The 22,921-nt window shown below is 38.8% G+C and overlaps 1 protein-coding gene across 1 annotated transcript in view; it reads left to right on the forward strand.

Moving 5' to 3' along the window:
• Nucleotides 1-22,559, forward strand: part of LOC118802096 (NACHT, LRR and PYD domains-containing protein 12-like) — a 49,666-nt gene extending 27,107 nt beyond the window's left edge. The window contains exons 12-16 of the mRNA XM_036562562.1: nt 4,659-4,735; nt 15,550-15,723; nt 16,269-16,442; nt 21,512-21,685; nt 21,981-22,559. Coding sequence (XP_036418455.1) covers nt 4,659-4,735; nt 15,550-15,723; nt 16,269-16,442; nt 21,512-21,685; nt 21,981-21,987 — 606 coding nt within the window. The 3' untranslated portion in view covers nt 21,988-22,559. The remainder of the gene's footprint in view (nt 1-4,658; nt 4,736-15,549; nt 15,724-16,268; nt 16,443-21,511; nt 21,686-21,980) is intronic.
• The last annotated feature ends 362 nt before the right edge of the window (nt 22,560-22,921 follow it).

Genomic DNA, 22,921 nt, shown 5'->3' on the forward strand with positions numbered 1-22,921 from the left:
GTACCAAAGCCCAACTAGAGGGAAAGGCGGCTACTCATATAGTTAATGAGACACAATACAGTCTAATGTACCTGCTGATTTCTTAATGTTTGCTACATGACACTATACCTTCAATATGCTGGTTAACAGTAAACTTTTATGTTGCTTGTAGTCTGTTATGAGTAGGTTAAACAATATAACTTTAATTTCACATCTCTCATTTAGTCTCTAATATAGCCTACTATGGAGCCTGTAGCATAAACTGAGCAGCTACTGGAGCTAGACTAAAGCATGCTGATTTGGCTAGCCACATTACAAGCAGTCCAAGCAAAAAAAAAAGAAATATAAGGTTTTCATTTTACAATCTTCATGTGTTAAATGCGCTCATAAACTCTCAGCTAGCTACATTTTTGCCATAGCAATGTTATGTGTTAGCTTATACCGAGTGTGCTGCATACCTGAACATCTCAAGAAGTCACAGTTACTCTGGTTCTCTGGGCTGTGTAGTGTCTCGTACAGAGATAAACAGAGCAGGCAGTTCAGTCTATGGCCGAGCCACAGCTGTACTGAGGTCAGCGGAGAACCTCTCACTGCTTGCTGTGTCGTTTCATTGCCTTTTGAATCTCATAAAACTCTGAGATTCTTCTGAGGAGCTTGGAGTCATAACGCTAGTTACGAACGTCACAGGCGCTGATTACTGAAGTAATTGTGGACAGCAACAATTAATAAACGGTGATTGGAGGGTTGAGAAAATAACGTGGAGCTTGGCAGATTTTGACTGGCCATAATTCAGTGACAGCGCTCACAGAGAACAAATCAAATTTCATATAAAAAATGGGGTATAATATTCTGTCCCCAGATTTAAGACAAACATCAATAATTTGGAGACGAATGGACTTATTTGCATTTATAATCACTCCAGCTGGTTTCCAGATACGTTTAATCTGCGACAAGAAACTGTCAAACACTAAGTCGTGAAGTCAGCTTCTCGTTCGAATTCTCCCGTTCCACCTTAAATGGCGCAATAGTCAAGTCACGTACATTCTGGTGCATCATGCAAGCGGCTACAGCTGACCTAAAGCTTAAAGCTGAGCAAAGTAAGTCTGCGTTTTCATTTATACTATGTTTTAGCCTGTACTAGCACATTGGCACACACTGAGACTTTTACAGCCAAGATGGTAAAACAGATATGAAATGCTTCAGTTGCGAGCCTTGAGCTAAGCCTACTAGTAAGGGGTGATCAACGCATGGGGGCAGCATGTGACCGTTTGCTTGAACTGTCAGCGGCTCAGTCAGGATTGCACAATCGCCACCAGCCCAGTGAACGGCTGCGTTCTGTGGTTCAGATTTTGCATGGATTGCCTGAAGCTTGTAGCAAAATTGTAGCGAAAATGATCACTATAGCTACACAAATTTGTAGGCGCTATAGCTATTAACTACATTTCATAAAACTGTAGCGGCTACAGCTATTAGCTACAAAAATTAATCACAGTTTAATTAGTTCAATGCTCACCAGTTTCAGTCTCCATTTCCCAGACTGTGCCAAACATTATTCCTCCTAATAAACAGACACACGTTCAGCTCCGTCTCCTCATTATTCACCACCATCACTGTATAATTTCATCATCAACATTAACACACGAAGGTGATCAGAGGGGCGGTGGAGATCGAGTCTGCAGCGTCTGAGATCTTTAAAACGCAGAGTTAGAAAAGAAAAACATCTCACAGCTAAAGCAGCGTTTTACTGTAGAAATAAATATAGCCTAATTATGCTAGTAGTGAACTATGCTGCCTGACACAGCTGCCTAAAAACCATAGAAACGGATGCTTAAACAGAATTTAGGACACTATTGAGTTTTTATCCTAAGGTTAGGACAGTATTTAGGATATTTAATCTAGTTAGGATGTTTGTGTGATGCTGTTTTCTCATCTGGATTTAATGATGAGATTTTGAAGTTAGGAACTGTTATTCTGTAAATTCAGTCGTAACTGAATTCCTCATGGAGACTAAACAGATCAGATTTCAGAGTTAGGATGTTTCTGTAATACAGTGCCTGAAATCTTGATCCCTTCTAGACACCCCCTTCTTCTTTCACCGGTGAGCCCCTTATTTTAGGGTAAGCAAACATGCATAAACTCTAACCTGGATTGATATAAAAGTATTATGTGAATGCAGTAGTATCATGGCGAGTAGACCACTGTATTAAACAACCTAATTTCCCCTCCAAAATCATGTCAGAAGAGTTACAGTGCTGACTTGCTTTTGTGTTTGGTGCATTGAAACCAATTATGTAGCATTCACACTCAAAAAATAAGTATAGTTAAAAAGACATTCACAGTTGAGCCACTGTGGACAGAAAAGCTGATTCATCCTTTTTAGTAAAAAAAAATCAGACCAGTAATATGTATTGGTAACATCCTTTTCAATATTAATATTACCCAGAACATATAGAGTTTGCAGTCTTGTTTTGCTTTTATGTATTTCATACATATATTTCATATGACTCTATATTAATGAAGCAGTAACCCTCACATAGGAACCTTTAATAACAGGGCATACGTAAACATATAATTCTTGACTTTTAGTATGAAAATCTGACTGAAAATATAAGCAGATGTTTCCTCCACTGTATCAGTATCCATTCTAAAATATTACAAAATGTGAGTCGAGCTGTAGTTATGACTGTTCTCTGATTTATTTTATACTTAAAAATAAGTGTTTTAGAAGATTTAATACTGAAGTTAAGATGATGCTTTTATGAAAGTATACAGCACATATTATTTGCGTGTCTACAGTGTCCTGCAGGGGGTGAGAAACATAACTGAAGAGATCATCACAGATAAAGAGTAAAATCACAACCAACATACAGAGACAGCAAGAGAAAGCAAATCAGGATGTCCACTTCATATTTCCACTTCCTTTCAGAGAACTGAATTTGCTGAAGGACCAAAAACTGAGTTTGGTGGATCTTCTTCATACACGGTTTAAGGAGATTAAAGAAATGGAAATATCCAGATCTCACAAAGTTCTGTTCATATTTGATGGTTTGGATGAGTGTCGTTTAACTCTAGATTTTCAGAGCACTGTGAGATTGGATGATGTCACTCAGTCATCCTCAGTGAATGTGCTGCTAACAAATCTGATCAAGGGGAATCTGCTTCCCTCTGCTCTCATCTGGATCACCTCCCGACCTGCAGCAGCTGATCAGATCCCCTCTGAGTGTGTGGATGGAGTGACAGAAGTACGAGGGTTCAGTGACCCACAGAAGGAGGAGTACTTCAGGAAGAGAATCAGGGATCAGAGCCTGACCAATAGAATCATCAAACACCTGAACACATCAAGAAGCCTCTACATCATGTGCCACATTCCTGTGTTCTGCTGGATTTCAGCCACTGTTCTAGAGAGAATGTTGGGTGAAGCAGAGAGTGGAGAGACCCCCAAAACTCTGACTCAAATGTACACACACTTCCTCATCATTCAGACAAAAATCATAAGAGAAAAGTACGTAAAGAACCAGAAGACAGATGAAGAAATACTTCTGAAACTGGGACGACTGGCTTTTCAGCAGCTGATGAAAGGAAACCTGATCTTCTATGAGGAAGATCTGAGAGAGTGTGGCATCAATGTTAAAGAAGCATCAGTGTACTCAGGTGTGTGTACACAGATCTTCAGAGAGGAATCTGGGCTGCACCAGAGTAAAGTGTACTGCTTTGTTCATCTGAGCGTTCAGGAACATCTTGCAGCTCTATATGTGCACCTGACCTTCATAAGGCAGAAGAGAAATGTGCTTAAACAGAGTCAGTCCTCTAAACTGAGGATCCTCAGGAAAATCTCAGATGTACACGAGAGTGCTGTGGATCAGGCCTTACGGAGTAAGAATGGACATCTGGACCTTTTCCTTCGCTTTCTTCTGGGTCTCTCACTGGAGTCCAATCAGACTCTCATACTAGACTTAGTGACACAGACAGGGAATAGCTCCCACTGCAAAAAGGTAACAGTTCAGTATATCAAGAAGAAGATAAGAGAGAATCCCTCTGCAGAGAAATCCATCAATCTGTTCCACTGTCTGAATGAACTGGATGACCGTTCTCTAGTTGAGGAAGTTCAGCAGTACCTGCAGTCTGACAGACTAAACCAGAGAACACTCTCTTCTTCACAGTGGTCAGCTGTGGTCTTTGTACTTCTGACATCAGGAGAGGATCTGGATAGATTTGTCCTACGGAAATATAACAAATCAGATGATATTCTTCTGAAGCTGCTGCCTGTAGTTGCAGAATCCAGAATAGCTGAGTAAGTAATACTGAATTAAACTGGCACAATATTAGAAACATACTGAGAATGCAACACTGCTTCATTACTCTCAAATAGAATAGAATAGAATTCAAATAGAAATTTCAGTAAATGAATGCACAAATACACAAATTTCAACAAATTGCCTACATATGTCTAAACAGTTTATGTAGTTTTATGTATTTTTATTTGCCTTTATTTTCTATTGAGCAGCATTAACAGGTTATATTGGAGCTCATATCAGTCTAATTAATGTAAGAATTTTGTATGTTATTTTGTTGTTTTCTTCAGTCTTTCATTTTGTAATCTGTCAAAGAAAAGCTGTGCAGCTCTGGCCTCAGTGCTCAGCTCAGAATCCTCCTGTCTGAAAGAGCTGGATCTGACAGAGAATAAATTAGGAGATTCAGGAGTGAAGCTGCTCTCTGCTGGACTGGAGAATCCTCTCTGTAAGCTGGAGACATTGAGGTAAGATCATCTTTCTTTCACACGTACACACGTTGTTTACAATATTGTAGTTGCTGTAATAGTGCTGAGCTTTTCTTGAAACCAGACTGCTGGGTGCTCAGGACACAGTTTACTTGAATTAACAATTTAAGTTGATTACTTATTAATATATTAGCGGGGTACTGTATGTCAGAAGTGATGTCATTCAATTACAGTATATACATAATAAAATATACAGTATATACACTTAATTAGTCACTAATGGTTTTAGATTTATATTTAAAGTGAACCAAAGATGGCAGCGCCCTGTATGGCAGCTACTCTGGCTACTCAGCGATGTTTTATGTTAAATGCACTCTCTCTTTTGACACAGTTGAATATGAGATTAGTCTATAGTCGCAGTTCTCTGCTCAGACTTCATGCATCCGTCTCATCCAGCAACTTTCCTACTGGTGTACTGGCTTTGGAACCCAAAACACTCTGTGAACTGGGGATTCTACACCAGCAAACCTCACCTACCATCACCGACCGCCACAGGAAGCAACGTAGCTCTTTACATTCCCTTGAATGCTAGCACAAAAGATGCACTATCCACACTGTACCAGTCTGTCAACTCAATGGAAAATGCCAACCCGGACTGCGTTTATATATATATATGCGTTTTTATATAATCGCTGGAGACTTTAATCAGGCCAACCTGAGGTTAGTACTACCAAATTACTACCCCAGGCACTGGTGACAAGGTATCCAGTCCATGACAGACTACAGGTCCCCCCACCACCACCAGGCGATGACAACACTGACTTCCTCAACACACCCAATACCTACTTCAGCCAGTTTGAGGAAAAGAACATTACCACAGTAACGAAAGCCCCTTTCAGTCTGGACGATGAAGTACTCTGTCTCGACCAAGCTGATGTCTGGAGGACCTTACACAGGGTCAACCCATGGAAAGCTGTAAGTCCTGACAACATACCAGAGTGTAGAAAGTACTCAGGTAATGTGCTGACCAACTGACACACATCCTCACAGACATCAATAACACCTCCCTGAGCCGAGCCATCGTTCCCTCATGCTTCAAAGAAGTTACCATTGAGTCAACACTCAATGACTACCACCTTATAGCACTCACTCCCGTCATGATGAAGTGCTTTGAAAAGCTGGTCAGAAATCACATAAAATCCAGACTCCTGACAATGCTTGACCAACTCCAGTTTGCATACCACCCTACATGCTCCAATGCTGATGCCATATCAGCAGCACTTCACCTGAGTCTGGCCCATCTGGAGAATAAGAACAGCCATGTGCAAATGCTCCTCATTGACTTCAGCTCTGCCTTCAATACAGTCATCCCCATGCACTTAAGGAAACTTGGCCCATTAGGCATCGACACCCCACTGTGCCACTGGTTACTAGACTTCCTCTCAGACAGACCCCAGACAGTACAAGTTGGAAGAAACACCTCTAAAACCATCCTGGACATTAGAGTTCCCCAGGGCTGTGCGCTGAGCCCTCTGTTGTTCACCCTGATCACTCATGACTGTTGTGCCAAGTACAGTTTGAATCATATTATTAATCATCTGGTGTGACAATAACAACTTGTCACTGAATGTTGACAAGACAAAGGAAATTATGCTACTGAATGAGGTTCTTCCTACAGGCCATCAAACCACTCAAATCCCTCTAACAGTACACAACATGCTGGCCTGTCGGGACTGTTGAACTCCTGAACATACACACAGACTGTCTGAACACTTCTATAAGTACTCTGTCTTCTATATAAAACTATATATACAATATTTACAATGACCTTATCACTTGAGCACCAGGGTGAAGTTTATATTTCCTGATTTCCTGTGATACTGTGTAATCTGTGTATCTATACAACTTGCATATAATATATAAAAACATACAAATAAGTAAAACAAATTTATATATATATATATATATATGTGTGTGTGTGTGTGTGTGTGTGTATATATATATATATATATATATATATATATATATATATATATATATATATATATATAATTTCTTGTCTTCCTTTATTTGTATGTTTTTATGTCTGCTGCCTAGCATGTCTATGTGCATTGGATTTGTTATATTTATGTATATTTTGCACATGAATGAATCTCATTCAGAATGACATCTGAATGACAAAGTTCACTTTGACTTTGAGATTTGCCATCATTTAGGATGGGATAAACGTATTAAAATTAGGCAAAGATCATGGTAACTGAGGAAATTCAGGCAAATGTTTATAGAAGGGTGCATGACAGTTACAGTACAGGACTCAAAAATTAATTTTATCACCACCTTCCCTAAACTGTTCTGAAGAATATTTTTGTATGTTTGTTTGTTTGATAACAGATTCGCTCACGAGCCAAAGAGCCAATCTAAGTGATCAAACACATGAACAAATAATAAAGTTGTTTAATTTACCATTTACCAAGTGACTATAGGTGACAACAATGTACAGCCCCAAAGATAAAACTGTACATAAACAGGATCCAGAAACTCCGCCACCGTCTCTGGGCCTGAGCTCATTTAAAGTGGACTGAGTGGAAGTGGAAAAGTGTCCCGCAGTCCGATGAATCAACATTTGAAATTCTTTTTGGAAATCATGGATGCTGTGTCCTCCAAGCTAATAACCATTCAGCTTTTTATCAGTGCACAGTTCAAAAGTCAAAATTCATGATGGTATAGGGGTGCATTATTGCACATGGCATGGGTGACGCTCATATCTGTGAAGGCACCATTAATGCCGAACAATGTATACATATTTTGGCAACATATGCTGCCATCCAGATGACGTCTTTTTCAGTGAAGTCCTTGCCTATTTCAGCAAGACAATGCCAAACCACATTCTGCACGTATTACAACAGCAGGGCCCTGTATTAAGAGTCTGGGTGCTAAACTGACCTGCCTGCAGTCCAGACCTGTCACCGACTAATAACATTTGGTGCATTATGAAATGAAAAATATGACAAAGGAGACCCTGAACTGTTGAGCAGCTAAAATCCTATATCAAACAAGAATTAGAAAACTTTTCACTTTGTTAAGAGTGTTGTTAAAAGAAGAGGTGATGAAACGGAGTGGTAAACATGCCCACGTCATAACTTTTTTGGAACATGTTGTTGGCATCAAATTCAAACTGGCCATATATTTTTCAAAAAACGAATTTCTCAGTTACAACATTTGATATGTTGCATTTGTAATATTTTCCTTTAAAAATTCGGTTTACGTGATTTCAAGTCAAGGCTTTATTGTCATTTCAGCTATATACGTACACAGTGGAACAAAACAACATTCCTCCAGGACCGTGGTGCAACACAGGAACACAAGTGCGAGACAATACAATAAACACAGTACAGACAGTAAAATAAAAAAATGGGAAAGACTTACAATAAATACATAACATAACATAAATACACATTCAGATAGAGGTTGTTAATTTTGTGCCAGTCTGTCACACCTCCTCTCTGTATGCTGACTCATTGTTTTTGCTGATGAGACCAACCACAGTAGTGTCATCAGCAGACTTTATGATGTGTTTAGAACTGTGATCTGCTGCACAGTTGTGAGTCAGACTGAGCACATTGCCCTGGGGGGCTCCAGTGCTTAGTGTGGTGTTAGAGATGCTGCTCCAGATCCAGACTGAGGTCTCTCAGTAAGAAAGTCTGCATCCAATTGCAGAGAAAAGTGTTCAGGCCCAGCAGGCTCAGCTTTCCAATGAGGTGCTGAGGAATTGTGGTATTGAATGCTGAACTGAAGTCTATGAATGGCATTCTTACATAAGTGTCCTTCTCAAGATGAGTGAGGGCCAGATGAAGAGTGGTGGCCATCTGTAGAGCGATTGGAGCAATATGCGAACTGCAGAGGATCTATTGAAGGAGGCAGCTAGGTCTTGATGTGCCTCATTAAGAGCCTCTCGATGCACTTTATCATGATTGGTGTGAGTGCAACGGGGCGATAGTCATTGAGGCAAGATGCCGGAGGTTTCTTCAGCACGGGCAGAATGGTGGTGGCCTTGAAGCACCCTGGATAAATGGTGCTGCTTAGCAAGTTGTTGAAGATTTTCGTAAGAACTTCCACTAGCTGGTCTGCACATTCCCTGAGCTTCCCCCAGGAATGTTTTCTGATCCATCAGCCTTCCGTGGGTTAACTCTGCGCAGAGTTTTCCTCACATCAGCAGTGGACAGGCACAGTACCTGGTCGCTGGGTGGAGGGGTGGTCATTCTGCGCTTCAAACCATGCGTAGAAGTTATTCACCTGGAGGGAGGGAGATGTCTTCCTGTAGTTGCTGAAGGCCTGAATGCCTTGCCACCTGCACCATGTGTCACCGGTATTTTGGAAGTGTCCACGGATTGTCTGAGGGTGTGCGTGCTTCACCTCTCTGCTAGCTCGTGACAGTTTGGCCCTCTTTGTTCTTGGCGCCACTTTGTCACCTACTCTAAAGGCTGAGTCACAAGCCTTCAGCAGCATGTGCACCTCAGAAGTCATCCACAGCTTCTGAGTTTTGCGTGTGGTTATGGTCCTGGAGATAGTAACATTATCAATGCATTTGCAGATACAGCCAGTCCCTGATGCTGTATATTCCTCCAGGTTAACAGAATCGTTATTAGTGGCAGTCTCCCTAAACATGCCCCATGCAGTTTTCTCAAAGCAGTCTTGAAGAGCAGAGATGGCTCTTGCTGGCCAGGTTTTCACCTGCTTCTGGACCGGTTTGGAGTGTCTGATGAGTGCAACGGGACCATCTGTGTGTGGGTATCAGAAATGTGGTCTGAGTAGCTGAGGGGGTGGGGCTCTGCCCGGAAATATTAGTGTAAACAAGGTCCAGTGCGTTCACCCCTCTCGTTGCGAAGTCCACATGTTGATGGAATTTTGTGAGCACTGATCTGAGATCTGCATGATTAAAGTCACCAGTAACAGTAAACAGTCCGTCGGGGTGCTTGTTCTGCAGTTTACTGATGGCTCCGTACAGTTCACAGTCTGGTTCCTTGGCATTCGTGCTGGGGGGTATAAACTGTTGCTATTAACACGGAGGAGAATTTCGGCGGTAGGTAAAATGGTCTACATCTAACAATCACAAACTCCAGAGTTCTTACACCATTCCATGCTAATGTAAACACACATGCCTCCTCCTTTTTCCTGTCAGAGCTGCACTTCTGTCGGCACAAAACAAAGCCAGCCCATCTTGCTGAATTGTGGCATCAGGAATGTGGTTGCTAAGCCACGTTTCAGTAAAAACCAAAATGCAGCAGTCTCTGAACTCTTGCTGGGTAGTCTGCTGGAGCCTGATATAGTCCAGTTTATAGTTCAGTGAGCAAACATTCATGAGGAAAAAGGACGGTATAGTAGGTCGGCTAGGGTTAGTCTTTAGCCTAGCATGGACCCCAGCCGTCTTCCCACGCTTCTGCCTCCTCGTGCAGCTCTTTCGGCAGACCCTCCCCTGGCCTCCCTCATCAGGAAATGCCAAGAACTGCCTGATGTGAGCATGCCCCCGCAAGCTTTGTTCTCTTAGCAAACTGAGCTCACATAGCTTCTGCAGCAGGTCGTCTTTAAGGTTGGTTTCTGGGTGTTTCCTTACATGTAGCAGGGTCTGGTGGTGGTAAACAATATTTGCGGTGGTTTCCATGTACTTGCGTTGGAAAGAACATGAAACTTAAACTAATAAAACAGAAATAGCACCATTAGTCGGACCCAGAGAGACTGCTGCATGTGTTAGGGCACAACCATCTTCCAACATTACTTATATTTGCTTATCATTGCATTCTATTTTTATTTATATTCTGCACGGTGTCCCAGCTTTTTTGGAAATGAGGTTGTAATAGAGTGGAGATTCTGTCCTGTGAATCCACTACTATCTTTCATTAAACATAGATTTGTTAATGCATGTTGCCAGTTCATTGCTGCATCACGATTTGATTGAAAATAAGAACTTAGATCAACAAATTGATTTGCTGTTAGCATTCATTGGAGCCTTTTCAATGTCCTCATCTATCTCTCACTGAATCAAAGAGATCTTAATAAGGGGCAGCCAGTCCTTTAAGAGGGCAGTCAGGGGTGCAGCTATGCTGCTAAAATTACAAATAAAGCACTGATAAAAATTGGCAAATCCTAGGAAGTGTTGCAGTTCCTTTACAATAGCAGGTTTGGACCAGTTAACTACAGCATCTATGTTACGATCATCCATAACAATGCCATTAACACTTATAATGTGACCTAGAAAGGACATAGACTGTAAATGAAACTAACAGTTTTCAACCTTGACATAAAGGCTGTTTTACAGAAGCCATTGGAGGACTAATCAGACTTGTTGGACATGGGTTTCAAAATCAGGAGAATAGATGTGAATATCATCTATGTATGTAATAACAAATTCTCCAATCATGTCACAGAGTATGTCATTAATGAATGCTTGAAACACTGAGGGAGCATTCAACAGGCTGAATGGCATGACCCAAGTACTCATAGTGTCGTTTTGTGGTGATGAAAACAATTGTCCATTGATCACCCTCTCCAATTATAACCAAGTTGTAAGCACTGTGCAGATCCAATTTTCCAGTTTGTTTTTCATGCGTAAAAATCAGACTCTGTATGAAAAGGCCTTTAGTTCCATGGTCAAAAGTCAAAAGGTCTGTATTTCTGTCCAGCGTTTGAATGAGAAACTGCAGGGTCCTGAGTCCTCGTGCAGGACTGCAGCAATCCTTGGCCCATATGTTTAACATTACTGATCAGCTCTTAGGAACAGCTAAAGACAGTGTTGGTATGTGTGTACAGTGTTTAACCACAGTTAAAGATTTGTTGTTAGGTCTGATCCTAAGTGGAGTTGGTTTGCATTTTTTCTTATATTTATTTTTTTTCTGCCTCCAACAACCAATGGTTTGATTCTTCTTCTCCTGGTTTATGTAGAGAAGGAACATGTTAGTCACGTCTGACAAAGATTTTGTGTGTGCGTAATCAGTGTATTTCTAAAAGTCTAATTTGAAGGAAGAAGCCCCGCAGGTTAAGATTCGGCCATTATTTTCTCCTTAACAAATGATGAGGCCAAACTAATCTCAACACAATTGTTAGCTCAAATTCGGCAACAATTTTAAGCATCTTGCTGGAAATTAGTTTTTTGGAGTTTTGTAGGACATGACAGAGCTTTTGAATAAATATTCAGTAATCCAATAGACTAGATATTGTAATTAATAACCAAATAGGTAGTATTGGCTAACAGAGAATATTAATTCTTTCACAAATGGTAGGCCTTAGTCTGTCTGCATAGGAGATTCTAGACACTGGGTTCACAGAGAGGCCTGTGTGTACTTACTGACTGTAACAACTTTAATAATGGGTGGAGGAAGGACGCCGGGGGCAGGTGTGAAGGCGGAGAGCTTATTATTATTATTTATACACTACGCAAAAACCACACAGCTTTTCAGCCCACAGACAAATTAAGACAAGATGCTCACTAGGACTTTTCAGTCCTCTCTTTTTTTTTTCCTTTCTTTCTTTCTTTCTTTCTTTTTTCTAGTTCAGCTCAGTTCAGTTTGGCTTAGCTCCGCTCTCACGCCTTCACGGGTCTCCTCTCTCTGGGCTCTGCCCCCTACTGGGGGAAGAGATGACTATGTACGCTGGCAGAAACAAGGCACAGGTGAACAGCATCAGCTACTTAGCCCGCTGGTTCAGCCCGACCGGCTTCTCCGTCCTGCATTCGACGCTCGGCCACGCCCCCTTCTCCACACTGACCCAGTGAAAAGAGGGACAAATTGACCTTGAAAGGTAAAGCAGACTGGTAAAAACAGTTGAAATCAGTTTTTACGAGTGAGCGCAACATGCAATGGCCAAATTGATGGACGAAGAGATGTACCTATTAGAGAATAGGCTAATATCAAAATTTGAGAAGTAAGGTGGGAGGATATCAAATTACCCCAGGTAAATTTGTATAATGTCAGCTGTTAAAAATCTATTTTTTTTTCTTCTTCACCACTGAGCATGTTACCCCAACTCTGCACAGCTGTTTTCTTTTTTTTACCTTATACTGTGGAGCTAACTGGCTAACAATTAGCATGCCATACTAACCTCGACCACAAGAGGGCATTTCAATTCAATAAACTGCAATGCAAGACAAAATAGACTGAGGTTTGTGAGCTGTTACTGACCTACAAATAATTAAGCTTATGATTTCATTCAGAGCTGTTACTAACATTTATTAAAAAAAACAAAAAAAACAAAAAAAACGAATAATCTGAATGGCTGCTGTCTTTGGAGAGCTGATAAAATGGACAATGAGTGAAGAAACGATGGTCATAATGTTATGCCTGATCAGTGTATTCTCTCGCTCTGTCTCTGTACAAAATGAGTTCAGCACTGAATGAGTTCTCTGTCTCTCTCACGTAAACAAGTGCTATCCTCACAGCTCTTGCTGCAAACTGAGCTTACATTACAAAATATGTAAAATACAGTTTATAAAAATGTGCTATTTCACATGACATACTCTATATATAGACAGAGTATGAATAACAAATATACTAACATAAATTACACATTTATGTCTTTTAGATAAAATCTTATTCTTATGAAAAGAAAAAAAACCCTAATATGGCAAATGTGTAGTTGTTTATAAACACTGAACTTCACAGATGAAAGGTAATGCTAAAAAAAATAAACAGTGCAACAGAATGTATTGGCATTTGACGAGTTACTGTACCTATATACAAAATGAGAGTGAAAATTGCAGCACTGAATTAATTCTCTGTCTCTCTCACGTACACACGCTATGAGGAGATAATACTGTAGAAACATTTTGTTTATATAAATACTAACATTTATATAAATACTAACAATAATAATAGTAATATTAACAGTAAATTAATTTTCACAAAATGAATTAATTTAGTAACAGTGACTACCTAATAGAAAATAGAATTTCATCCATTTCTATTTGAATGTAATTTGTCTTTTGTCAGATTTTTTAAATTAAGTGGAATCTTTAAGACATAAATTAACTGTGCAAAGACTTCAACTATTTATTTGAAATTTAAATAAATTTAAATTTCTATTTAAAGTGTTTATAGTCAGTGTTTCAGGTTCAAAGTGATCTGATCAGTGAAATGGATGGTTCAGTTTTTGACTGCAGATGTTTTTCCTGTGCTGGTACAGAGGAGGAGTCAACAAAGACGCTCTATATACTCATTCTTTCAGTTTCACATTATGAAGCCCTTCAGGAAATACTGCAGAACTGACTCCTTCTTTTCTCTCATTCTTCATTAGTTTGTTCTTTATTCACTAAAATGGGTTGTTTTTAAGGAAACTTAGTCCAGATGAAAGAGAAGCTGACCTTTCAGTGATGGCTGTAAACATGGAGGAATAAACTATTTTTTTTTATTTTTGTGAAATGGTTGAAAATCTATCTGTTAAATGTGTTTATCCACTTATGTATCCACATAACTGTACTGTAAATTGTTTCCAGCATAAGTTCTGTGCATTTCTGCTTCACTGCAGTTCTAGGTTTCACACGCTGTCCAAACTTATTGTTTAACCATTCGGTTTAAAACTTGCAAGATAATGAACAGCTTATTATTTTTTTTTTATTTCACACTACACATGCCTTCTTCAGATACCCAAAGTAAGCTCACTAAGATGAGAAAGCCTAGATTAGGTTATATTAGTCATAAAATAAAACTTTTACACACATACTTTACATTAAATGTCCTGAAACAACCCATAAATTGTGTCCTCCTCATGTTTGTTCATTAGTAAAGAAGCATAATACTTAATTCATTACTGTATTAGTTCATGATTTGTTCTTGCATAGTTACAGGTTACTGAGTGACGGTATTGTGCTACTGATTTTTGAAACAAACCTTTCAGTAAATGTTCTGTAAATTACAGAAAAAAGTCCTCCTTCTGTTGTTATGAGCTGCTGTATGTATAAAGTCACAGTAATAAGTGTGTAATAATATGGTTATATTATGGTAGTTCAAGTTCTTCCAACCTAAGAATTGCATATTCATTTTCTAGTTGTTAATAAATAGTAAGTTAGTAACTGAAGTAATAAATAAAATGGTAATAATGATTTTTTAGTAAAATATAAAATAATGGCAATGAACTTTAATTGCCCAAAAAGACAAATTTTAATGATTACAGCAAAAGTGAGTAAAACTAAAAAAAAAAGTTATTAAAAATATTTTATATTTTACATTATATGCTTGTATTATACATTCCTTAAAAAATCACTTCAGTTTTTTTTATAGGTTTTTATAATATTAGGATTTATTCTATATTCCTTCTTTATTTCATACCTATTATGCATTGGTGAGGCACACTGATTCGCAGACATTGTTTCACACTGTAATTACAGTGAAACTAAAATATATTAGAGCTGTAATATCAGTTCTTTAAAATAATGTAACTATACTGTAGTCTTGTTACTGCATTATAATCAATCATGGTTGTTCTATTACTTCTACATGTAGCTCCACCTACAGAAAAGGTAGATGAGGTAAATGTACTGAGATTACACAGAATCAGGGCTGTTCACATGTTTCTTTTGTGTTACCTGTCAATAAAATACTGTTACTCTATTATAAAGCACAGATCTGACACAGTTCTCAGAAATTAGCTCAAACCACACCACGTTTGTCTTTATAAAACATTTTTATTGTGCTTTACCTTAAGTTATATAACCAGAATTACCATTACTACAGATCTGCAAAATAAAATTCTACTAATAAATCTGTGTTTTATGACTGTAGTCACATCTTGTTGATGAAGTTCCTGATGAACTGATCTGTGTGTTCTGAACTGAGAGAGTGAAGAGTGTGTCATTGTTTTCTCTGCAGGTTGTTTAATTGTAATATCATGGATGAAGACTGTGCTGCTCTGACTTCAGCTCTGAAATCAAAACCCTCATACCTGAGAGAGCTGAATCTGTCTCTGAATAAACTAGGAGATTCAGGAGTGAAGCTGCTCTCTGCTGTACTGGAGAATCCTCTCTGTAAACTGGAGAACCTGTGGTAAGATCATCTCTCTGAGTCACACATGACTTGGTCCTCAGTAAGACATGTTCTCTAATCGCAAATATTCTCTGATCTCTATTTGAGTCTGTTGTTTCAGAATTAATATCCTGAGGATGTTTGTTTCAGTTCTTTGGAGGTTTTGCATTCTCACCTAAAGCTGTTTATTGTGTTTGTTTTCTGTTCTTGCCACTTTTAACCTGAACACAATTTTATCTTTTTAATTCATCTCTTCTTCAAAATTGTAATGCAAGTTTGCATATTTGTATTTCCTTTTTACCTTTTTAATTTCACTTTATTTTGTTTCATTTGCAAAACTATTTAACCATACTATTTAACCATACTATTTTACTATTTTATTTGATAGCAGTTTAAGCTGTTCTATGTCTGAAAAGTGCTTTATAAATAAAGTGGCAATAATAAGTGGATATATGCTAAATAAACCTGTTTTATGACTCGTCACACCTTGTTAAAAAGGTCCTGCTGAACTGATCTGTGTGTTCTGAACTGAGAGAGTGAAGAGTGTGTCATTGTTCTCTCTGCAGGTTGTGTGATTGTAATATCACAGATGAAGGCTGTGCTGCTCTGACTTCAGCTCTGAAATCAAACCCCTCACACCTGAGAGAGCTGATTCTGTCTGATAATAAACTAGTAGATTCAGGAGTGAAGCTGCTCTCTGCTGTACTGGAGAATCCTCTCTGTAAACTGGAGACACTGAGGTAAGATCATCTCTGAGAGTCTCACATGACATCCTCCTCAGTAATGCATATTCTCCCAGTAAAGCATATGTGGTATATTCACTTTTCAATATGGCTCCTTAGTAACCTAGTAACTATGCATAAACTTATCATGAACACATATAGTAATAATCTGTAACAAATAATGTGTTATGCATCGTTATTATTGAATGAAAAGTAAAAAATATAAGGGCATATATAAAAGATAAAGAAAAAGAAAAAATAGTATTATTTTTCTACTGGTAGGGGCGGCACGGTGGCGCAGTGGGTAGCGCTGTTGCCTCACAGCAAGAATGGCCTGGGTTCAATTCCTGGCCGGGCGACCAGGGTCATTTCTGTGTGGAGTTTGCCTGGTCTCCCCTTGTCTGCGTGGGTTTCCTCCGGGTACTCCGGTTTCCTCCCACAGTCCAAAAACATGCAGTCAGGCCAATTGGACATGCTGAAATTGCCCCTAGGTGTGAATGTGTGTGTGAATGTGTATGTCTGTCTGTCTGCCCTGTGATGGACTGGCGACCTGTCCAGGGTGTATCCTGCCTTGCGCCCAGTGAGCGCTGGGATAGGCTCCAGCACCCCACCGCGACCCAGAAGGATAAGCGGTTTAGATGATGTATGTATGTATGTATGTATGTATGTATGTTCTACTGGTACTTATACTACTACTAATAATGATTATTATTATTATTCTTTTTATTATTATTATCAACAGAAATAGCCTATAGTTGTTAGAATATTTTTTATTGTTAATAATAATTATCCTCATTATAATATTAAAATATTGTATTATCTGCATATCTGTATTATGCAGTTTGTTTATTAATAAATAACAAGCTCAAATTGGATACATATTTTAAACTATTATATTGTATTATATTAGCAGACACTGCTTTTAGTATTATCATTATTACATTGTCCAATTTTTATCATTAAAAATGTCATAATAATAAAATGATAATGATTATATATTAATAGTTATTTATTTTTTAGTTGACATTTATTATTATTATTATTATTATTTTTAATAACCACCACATCAATAATAATGCTGTAAACAGGGAAAAGCCCCCTTTTATTGTTGTGGAAATATGAAGTTAGACCTTTTAGGATAAGAACGCTCTTTCAACAAACATCTCCCCAAAATTACTTAGATGTATTGTGAATATTATTGTTGTCATTATAATTATTACTATTATTATTATTATTATTAGTAGTAGTAGTAGTAGTAGTGATAGTAATAGTAATTGTTGTTATTGTTGATGTTTTTGAAAACGATTAAAAATAAAGGACATGCACATAATAAACTTTAACATATTCGGGGCTCTTATTTTGCTAGCACTGTTATTGCTTAAACAGAGTATTAAAACTTTATTGTTGTGTCTGTACACTATGCTGTCCATCGTTATCTGCAAATGATACGGTATATTTCCACTTTGTGGATTTGCTTGATAAGTTGAATATAAATGTGATAACTTTGCATTATTTTGCTTTAAGTTTTATCTGAGTGGTTCATCTGGTCTTCAGGATTTTATCATACTTTGTTTTGAAGGCTGTCAGCATTAGCCGAGCTGCTTCTCTGTATCTCATGTTGTTTAACCTGCTACGGTGTATAAAGGGTGAAGTAAATCTACCTGATTAAACCACATTTGGTAGATATTAATTTCTTATCTGTTGTTCTAAACTCAAATACTGACTACAAACTACAGCCATTTTGGTCTACACTACATACTGTTAACTAATGATGAATAAAATAATATGTAAGTAGCATATTATTCCTGTTAATAAAGATCAGTTTATGAGTTTAGATTAAATAATGTACATGACCGAGGTACCCTTGAGCAAGGCACCTAACCCCCAACTGCTCCCCGGGTGCTGCAGATAGGGCAGCCCACTGCTCCGAGCAAGTGTGCTCACTGCCCCCTAGTGTGTGTGTTCACTAGTGTGTATGTGCTGTTTCACTGCACAGATGGGTGAAATGCGGAGGTGAAATTTCCCCATTGTGGGACTTATAAGGGTCTCTTAATGTTTACCACTGTGTTTCATCATCTCTTCTTTTAACAACACTGTGTAAGCATTTGAGGAGACACTGCTGTAGTTTTGAAAGTGAAATGTTTTCCCGTTCTTGCTTTACATATGATTTCAGCTGCTCAACAGTTCAGGATTTCTTATCTTATTTCTTTTTTCATAAAGTGCCATATGTTTTCAGTGGGTGACAGGTCTGGACTGCAGGCAGGTCACTTTAGCACCTGGACTCTTTTAATATGGACTCTTTTTAATATAGACATTAAGCATTTGGCCATCCTTGGAACATCCACAATTATGTTCCCATCTGCATAGGAGTAATATATATGAAAAATTTCAGTCCGGCTTCAGGCCTCACCATAGTACCGAAACAGCGTTAGTGAAAATTGTAAATGATCTTTTATTATCCGCTGACAAAGGAAACATATCCTTACTGGTTTTACTCGATCTTAGTGCAGCATTTGACACAATAGACCATTCCATTCTATTAGACAGGCTTGAGAAACTAGTAGGAGTGACAGGTAAAGCTCTTTCGTGGTTCAAATCTTACCTTAGTGATCGCTTTGAGTTTGTTAATGTAAATGGTGAACCATCAGCTCTCACAAGAGTAAAGTATGGTGTTCCACAGGGCTCTGTCTTAGGACCCATGTTATTTACCTTATATATGCTACCACTAGGTACCATCATTAGAAAACATGGCATCAGTTTCCACTGCTATGCCGATGATACACAATTATATATTTCAGCTAAACCAGAGGACAAAACTGAACTTAATAAGATAGAGGACTGTGTAAAAGACATTAAAGAATGGATGTCAAGCAACTTCCTTTTACTAAATTCGGACAAAACCGAAGTCCTTCTTCTTGGTCCAAAAGCTGCTAGGGATAATCTGCCTACGTTTACTCTTAATCTCGATAGTTCCTCAATTGCACCAGGCACATCTGTAAAAAGCCTTGGTGTCACGATTGATCCCAGTCTGGCCTTCGATGAGCATATTACCAATATTACCAGAATAGCTTTCCTCCACCTGCGTAACATCGCTAAATTAAGAAATGCACTGTCGCTAGAGGATGCAGAAACGTTAGTTCACGCCTTCATCACGTCCAGGTTAGATTACTGTAACGCTCTGCTTTCTGGTTGTTCCAGCCAAAACCTTAACAAGCTTCAGTTAGTCCAGGACGCTGCAGCCAGAGTTCTCAGCAAAACCAGGAAATTCGACCACATTAGCCCAATTTTGTGTACCTTACATTGGTTGCCAGTTAAATTCCGCATTGAGTACAAAATTCTTCTACTGACGTATAAAGCTTTGAATGGCCTTGATCCTCAGTACCTCAGTGACCTTATTTCCTATTATCAACCGACACGCCCACTTAGATCACAAGGTGCGGGCTCATTATTAGTACCCAGAATAAATAAAGTTACGTCAGGGGGAGGAGCCTTTTCATACAAAGCCCCCCTTTGGAATAGCTTTGGAATAGCCTACCAGTCTGCGTTCGGGACTCAGACACAGCCTCCATCTTTAAGTCTAGGCTAAAAACTTACCTGTTTAGTCGAGCCTTTGATTAATTTGTTTTTCTAACTATGTCCCTCTCATCCCCCCTCCCCCCTACCTTCCCTTCTCCTCTCTTTCCCCTTCCCCTCTCTTTCCCTGAGCTGAGTGGCTGCCTGTCCTAAGAGGGTCTGACCTGAGATGCGGCCAGCGCACTGCACAGTGGTGTTAAACTGTATCCACTTATACTGTTTTGTGTCTGTCCTCTTATCCGGTGTCGACCAGAGGAGGATGGGTTCCCCTTTTGAGTCTGGTTCCTCTCAAGGTTTCTTCCTCCTGTTGAGGGAGTTTTTCCTTGCCACTGTCGCCAAGGCTTGTTGTTCAGCATTAATGGTGCCTTCACAGATGTGCACGTCACCCATGCCATGTGCACTAATGCTCCCCTATACCATCATGAATACTGGCTTTTGAACTGTATGCTGATAACAAGCTGAGTGGTCTTTAGCCTGGAGGACACAGTGTCTTTGATTTCCAAAAACAATTTCAAATGTTGTTTTATTGGACAACAGGACACTTTTACACTTCTCCTCAGTCCCTTGTAAATGAGCTCGGGCCCAGATAAGGCGGCAGGCGGAGTCCAGGTGCTAAACTGGCCTGCCTCTAGACCTGTCACCCACTGAAAACATATGGCACTTTATGAAAAGAGAAATACGACAAGAGACCCCGAACTGTTGAACAGCTGAAATCATATGTTAAGCAAGTACGGGAAAACATTTCACTTTCAAAACTACAGCAGTGTCGCCTCAGTTCCCAAATACAGAGTGTTGTTAAAAGAAGAGGTGTTAACACAGTGGTAAACAAGCCCCTGTCCCAACTTTTTTGAAACGTTTTTCAAATTCAAAATGGGCTTCAGCGTTTATGGACCCTGTTTATATATGGTTCCTTTGCATTTTAGAGTTTTAACTTGCATTTGTGGATGCAGTGATGAACTGTTTTCACAGACAGTTTTCAGAAGTGTTCCTGAGTCCATGCAGTGATTTCCACTACAGAACCACATCTGTTTTTAATGCAGTGAGGGCCCAAAGATCACGGCCAGCAAATACTGGTTTTTGGCCTTGTCCCTTGCATACAGAGATTTCTCCAGATTCTCTGAATCTTATGATATTATGTACCGACTGTAGATGATGAAAAACAAAAGTTCTTTGCTATTTAATTTTGAGAAATGTTATTCTTGAATTGTTGCCCTATTTGCCTGTGCAGTCTTTCACAGAGTGGTGAACCCCTTCTCCTCTTCACTTCCGAAAGGCTCAGCCTCTCTGGGATGTTCTTTTTATACCCATCATTTTACTGACTGTTGGCAATCAACCACCAAGTGTAGCATAACACAACTTTACCAGTTTTTTGTTCCAGAATAAATAAAGAAATGTAGTGTGTGTGATTGACGTAATATCAGCTTAGAGACATACATCTTCATCAACAGAAGCATGTACTTTAGCTTTACCATTGTTTACATCCACATCAGACTCAGTCATTGTTGTTTCTGCAGGTTGTTCAATTGTAATATCACAGATGAAGGCTGTGCTGCTCTGACTGCAGCTCTGATATCAAACCCCTCAAATCTGAGAGAGCTGAATCTGTTTGGGAATCACCAAATAAAGACAGGACGTGAGCTGCTGTTTGCTCTTAAGCATGATAAACATTACAGACTACAAGATCTAATGTGAGTAACAATGATTCCAGATAAATGTGTACAAACACACACACACACACACACACACACACACACACACACACACACTGTGGGCTGCTTTCTCAGACAGGGATTAAATCTGATCTTAGACTAAACTGAAATGCCGATAGTGATTCACACTGTAAAATCTCTGTGATTAAGCTACATGTAGGAAACTGATTCTACGTCTTTTAAATGAATAACTTGATTATTATTTTGACTAATTTTGTATTGAAGGATTTTTATTTTTTATAATGAAAGTTATTTTTTGTGCTTTGTTTTTCAGTGTGTGATGATGTGAATTATTGATCCCCAAAGAGACGACAAAATGAAGAGATGAAGTGATTTCTGAATGTGTGTGAGGAGCTCCAGCAGCAGAGGGAGACACAGTGTGTGTAAATACAGTATGAGTGTGTGAACTAGATGGACGTGTGTGTTTGTGTACAGAAAGCTTCATGAGAAAGAAAATAGTAAACAAACAACACTAATAAATGAATGTCTGATATTCAGTGAGGAAGAATCTTCTACTCTGTCACATTTTGGCCCACATCTCCTGAACCATGAGGCCTACATTCAAAATTCTTGATTCTGCCTAGTCCTTGTTCTATTCCACAATATGCCTCACTGGTTCTATTTGGTGCCTCCCCCAAATTTTCCATCAAAATTGGCAAAATATGTATCATCTACATTTGTCTACTAGTCTAAGGTTTTTCAAGAATAAAATAAATAAAAAAATAATATGGCTGCCATGTGCCAATTAAACCCATTGAAATTTAGCTTAGTTCACAAAAATTGCTACAGATCAGGATTGTTTTGGGCAATTTTTCTGTTATATGTTATTCCAAAATCAAATGTTTGTTCCAAAATTGCACAGGAAATATTTATATTTTATTTAAACTCATCTTGGCCGAAGGAATTGCAATATATTCTCCGGCCACCAGAGCTTCCGTATTAAATGCAAATTACAACTTCAAATATACATACAGCTGTAGGCTTTAAAATATTTATCTTGTGGCATGGAAGGTTTCTGACTTTTATGTATGAATTTCATATGTACATTCAGAATAATCAGCTGAGAAAACATGAAAACTGGCTTGAACCGGCTTAAGTTAACTCTTACAATGCTCAATGTGCTGGCAACAATCTATAGAATCATAAGTTCTATCTAAGATTAAAAAAGACATTACAGTTGTTTCAAATAATACAGCTTAATGAGCCTTAACACTT

This window comes from Colossoma macropomum, unplaced genomic scaffold, assembly GCF_904425465.1.
Source record: "Colossoma macropomum unplaced genomic scaffold, Colossoma_macropomum, whole genome shotgun sequence".
NCBI lineage: Eukaryota > Metazoa > Chordata > Actinopteri > Characiformes > Serrasalmidae > Colossoma > Colossoma macropomum.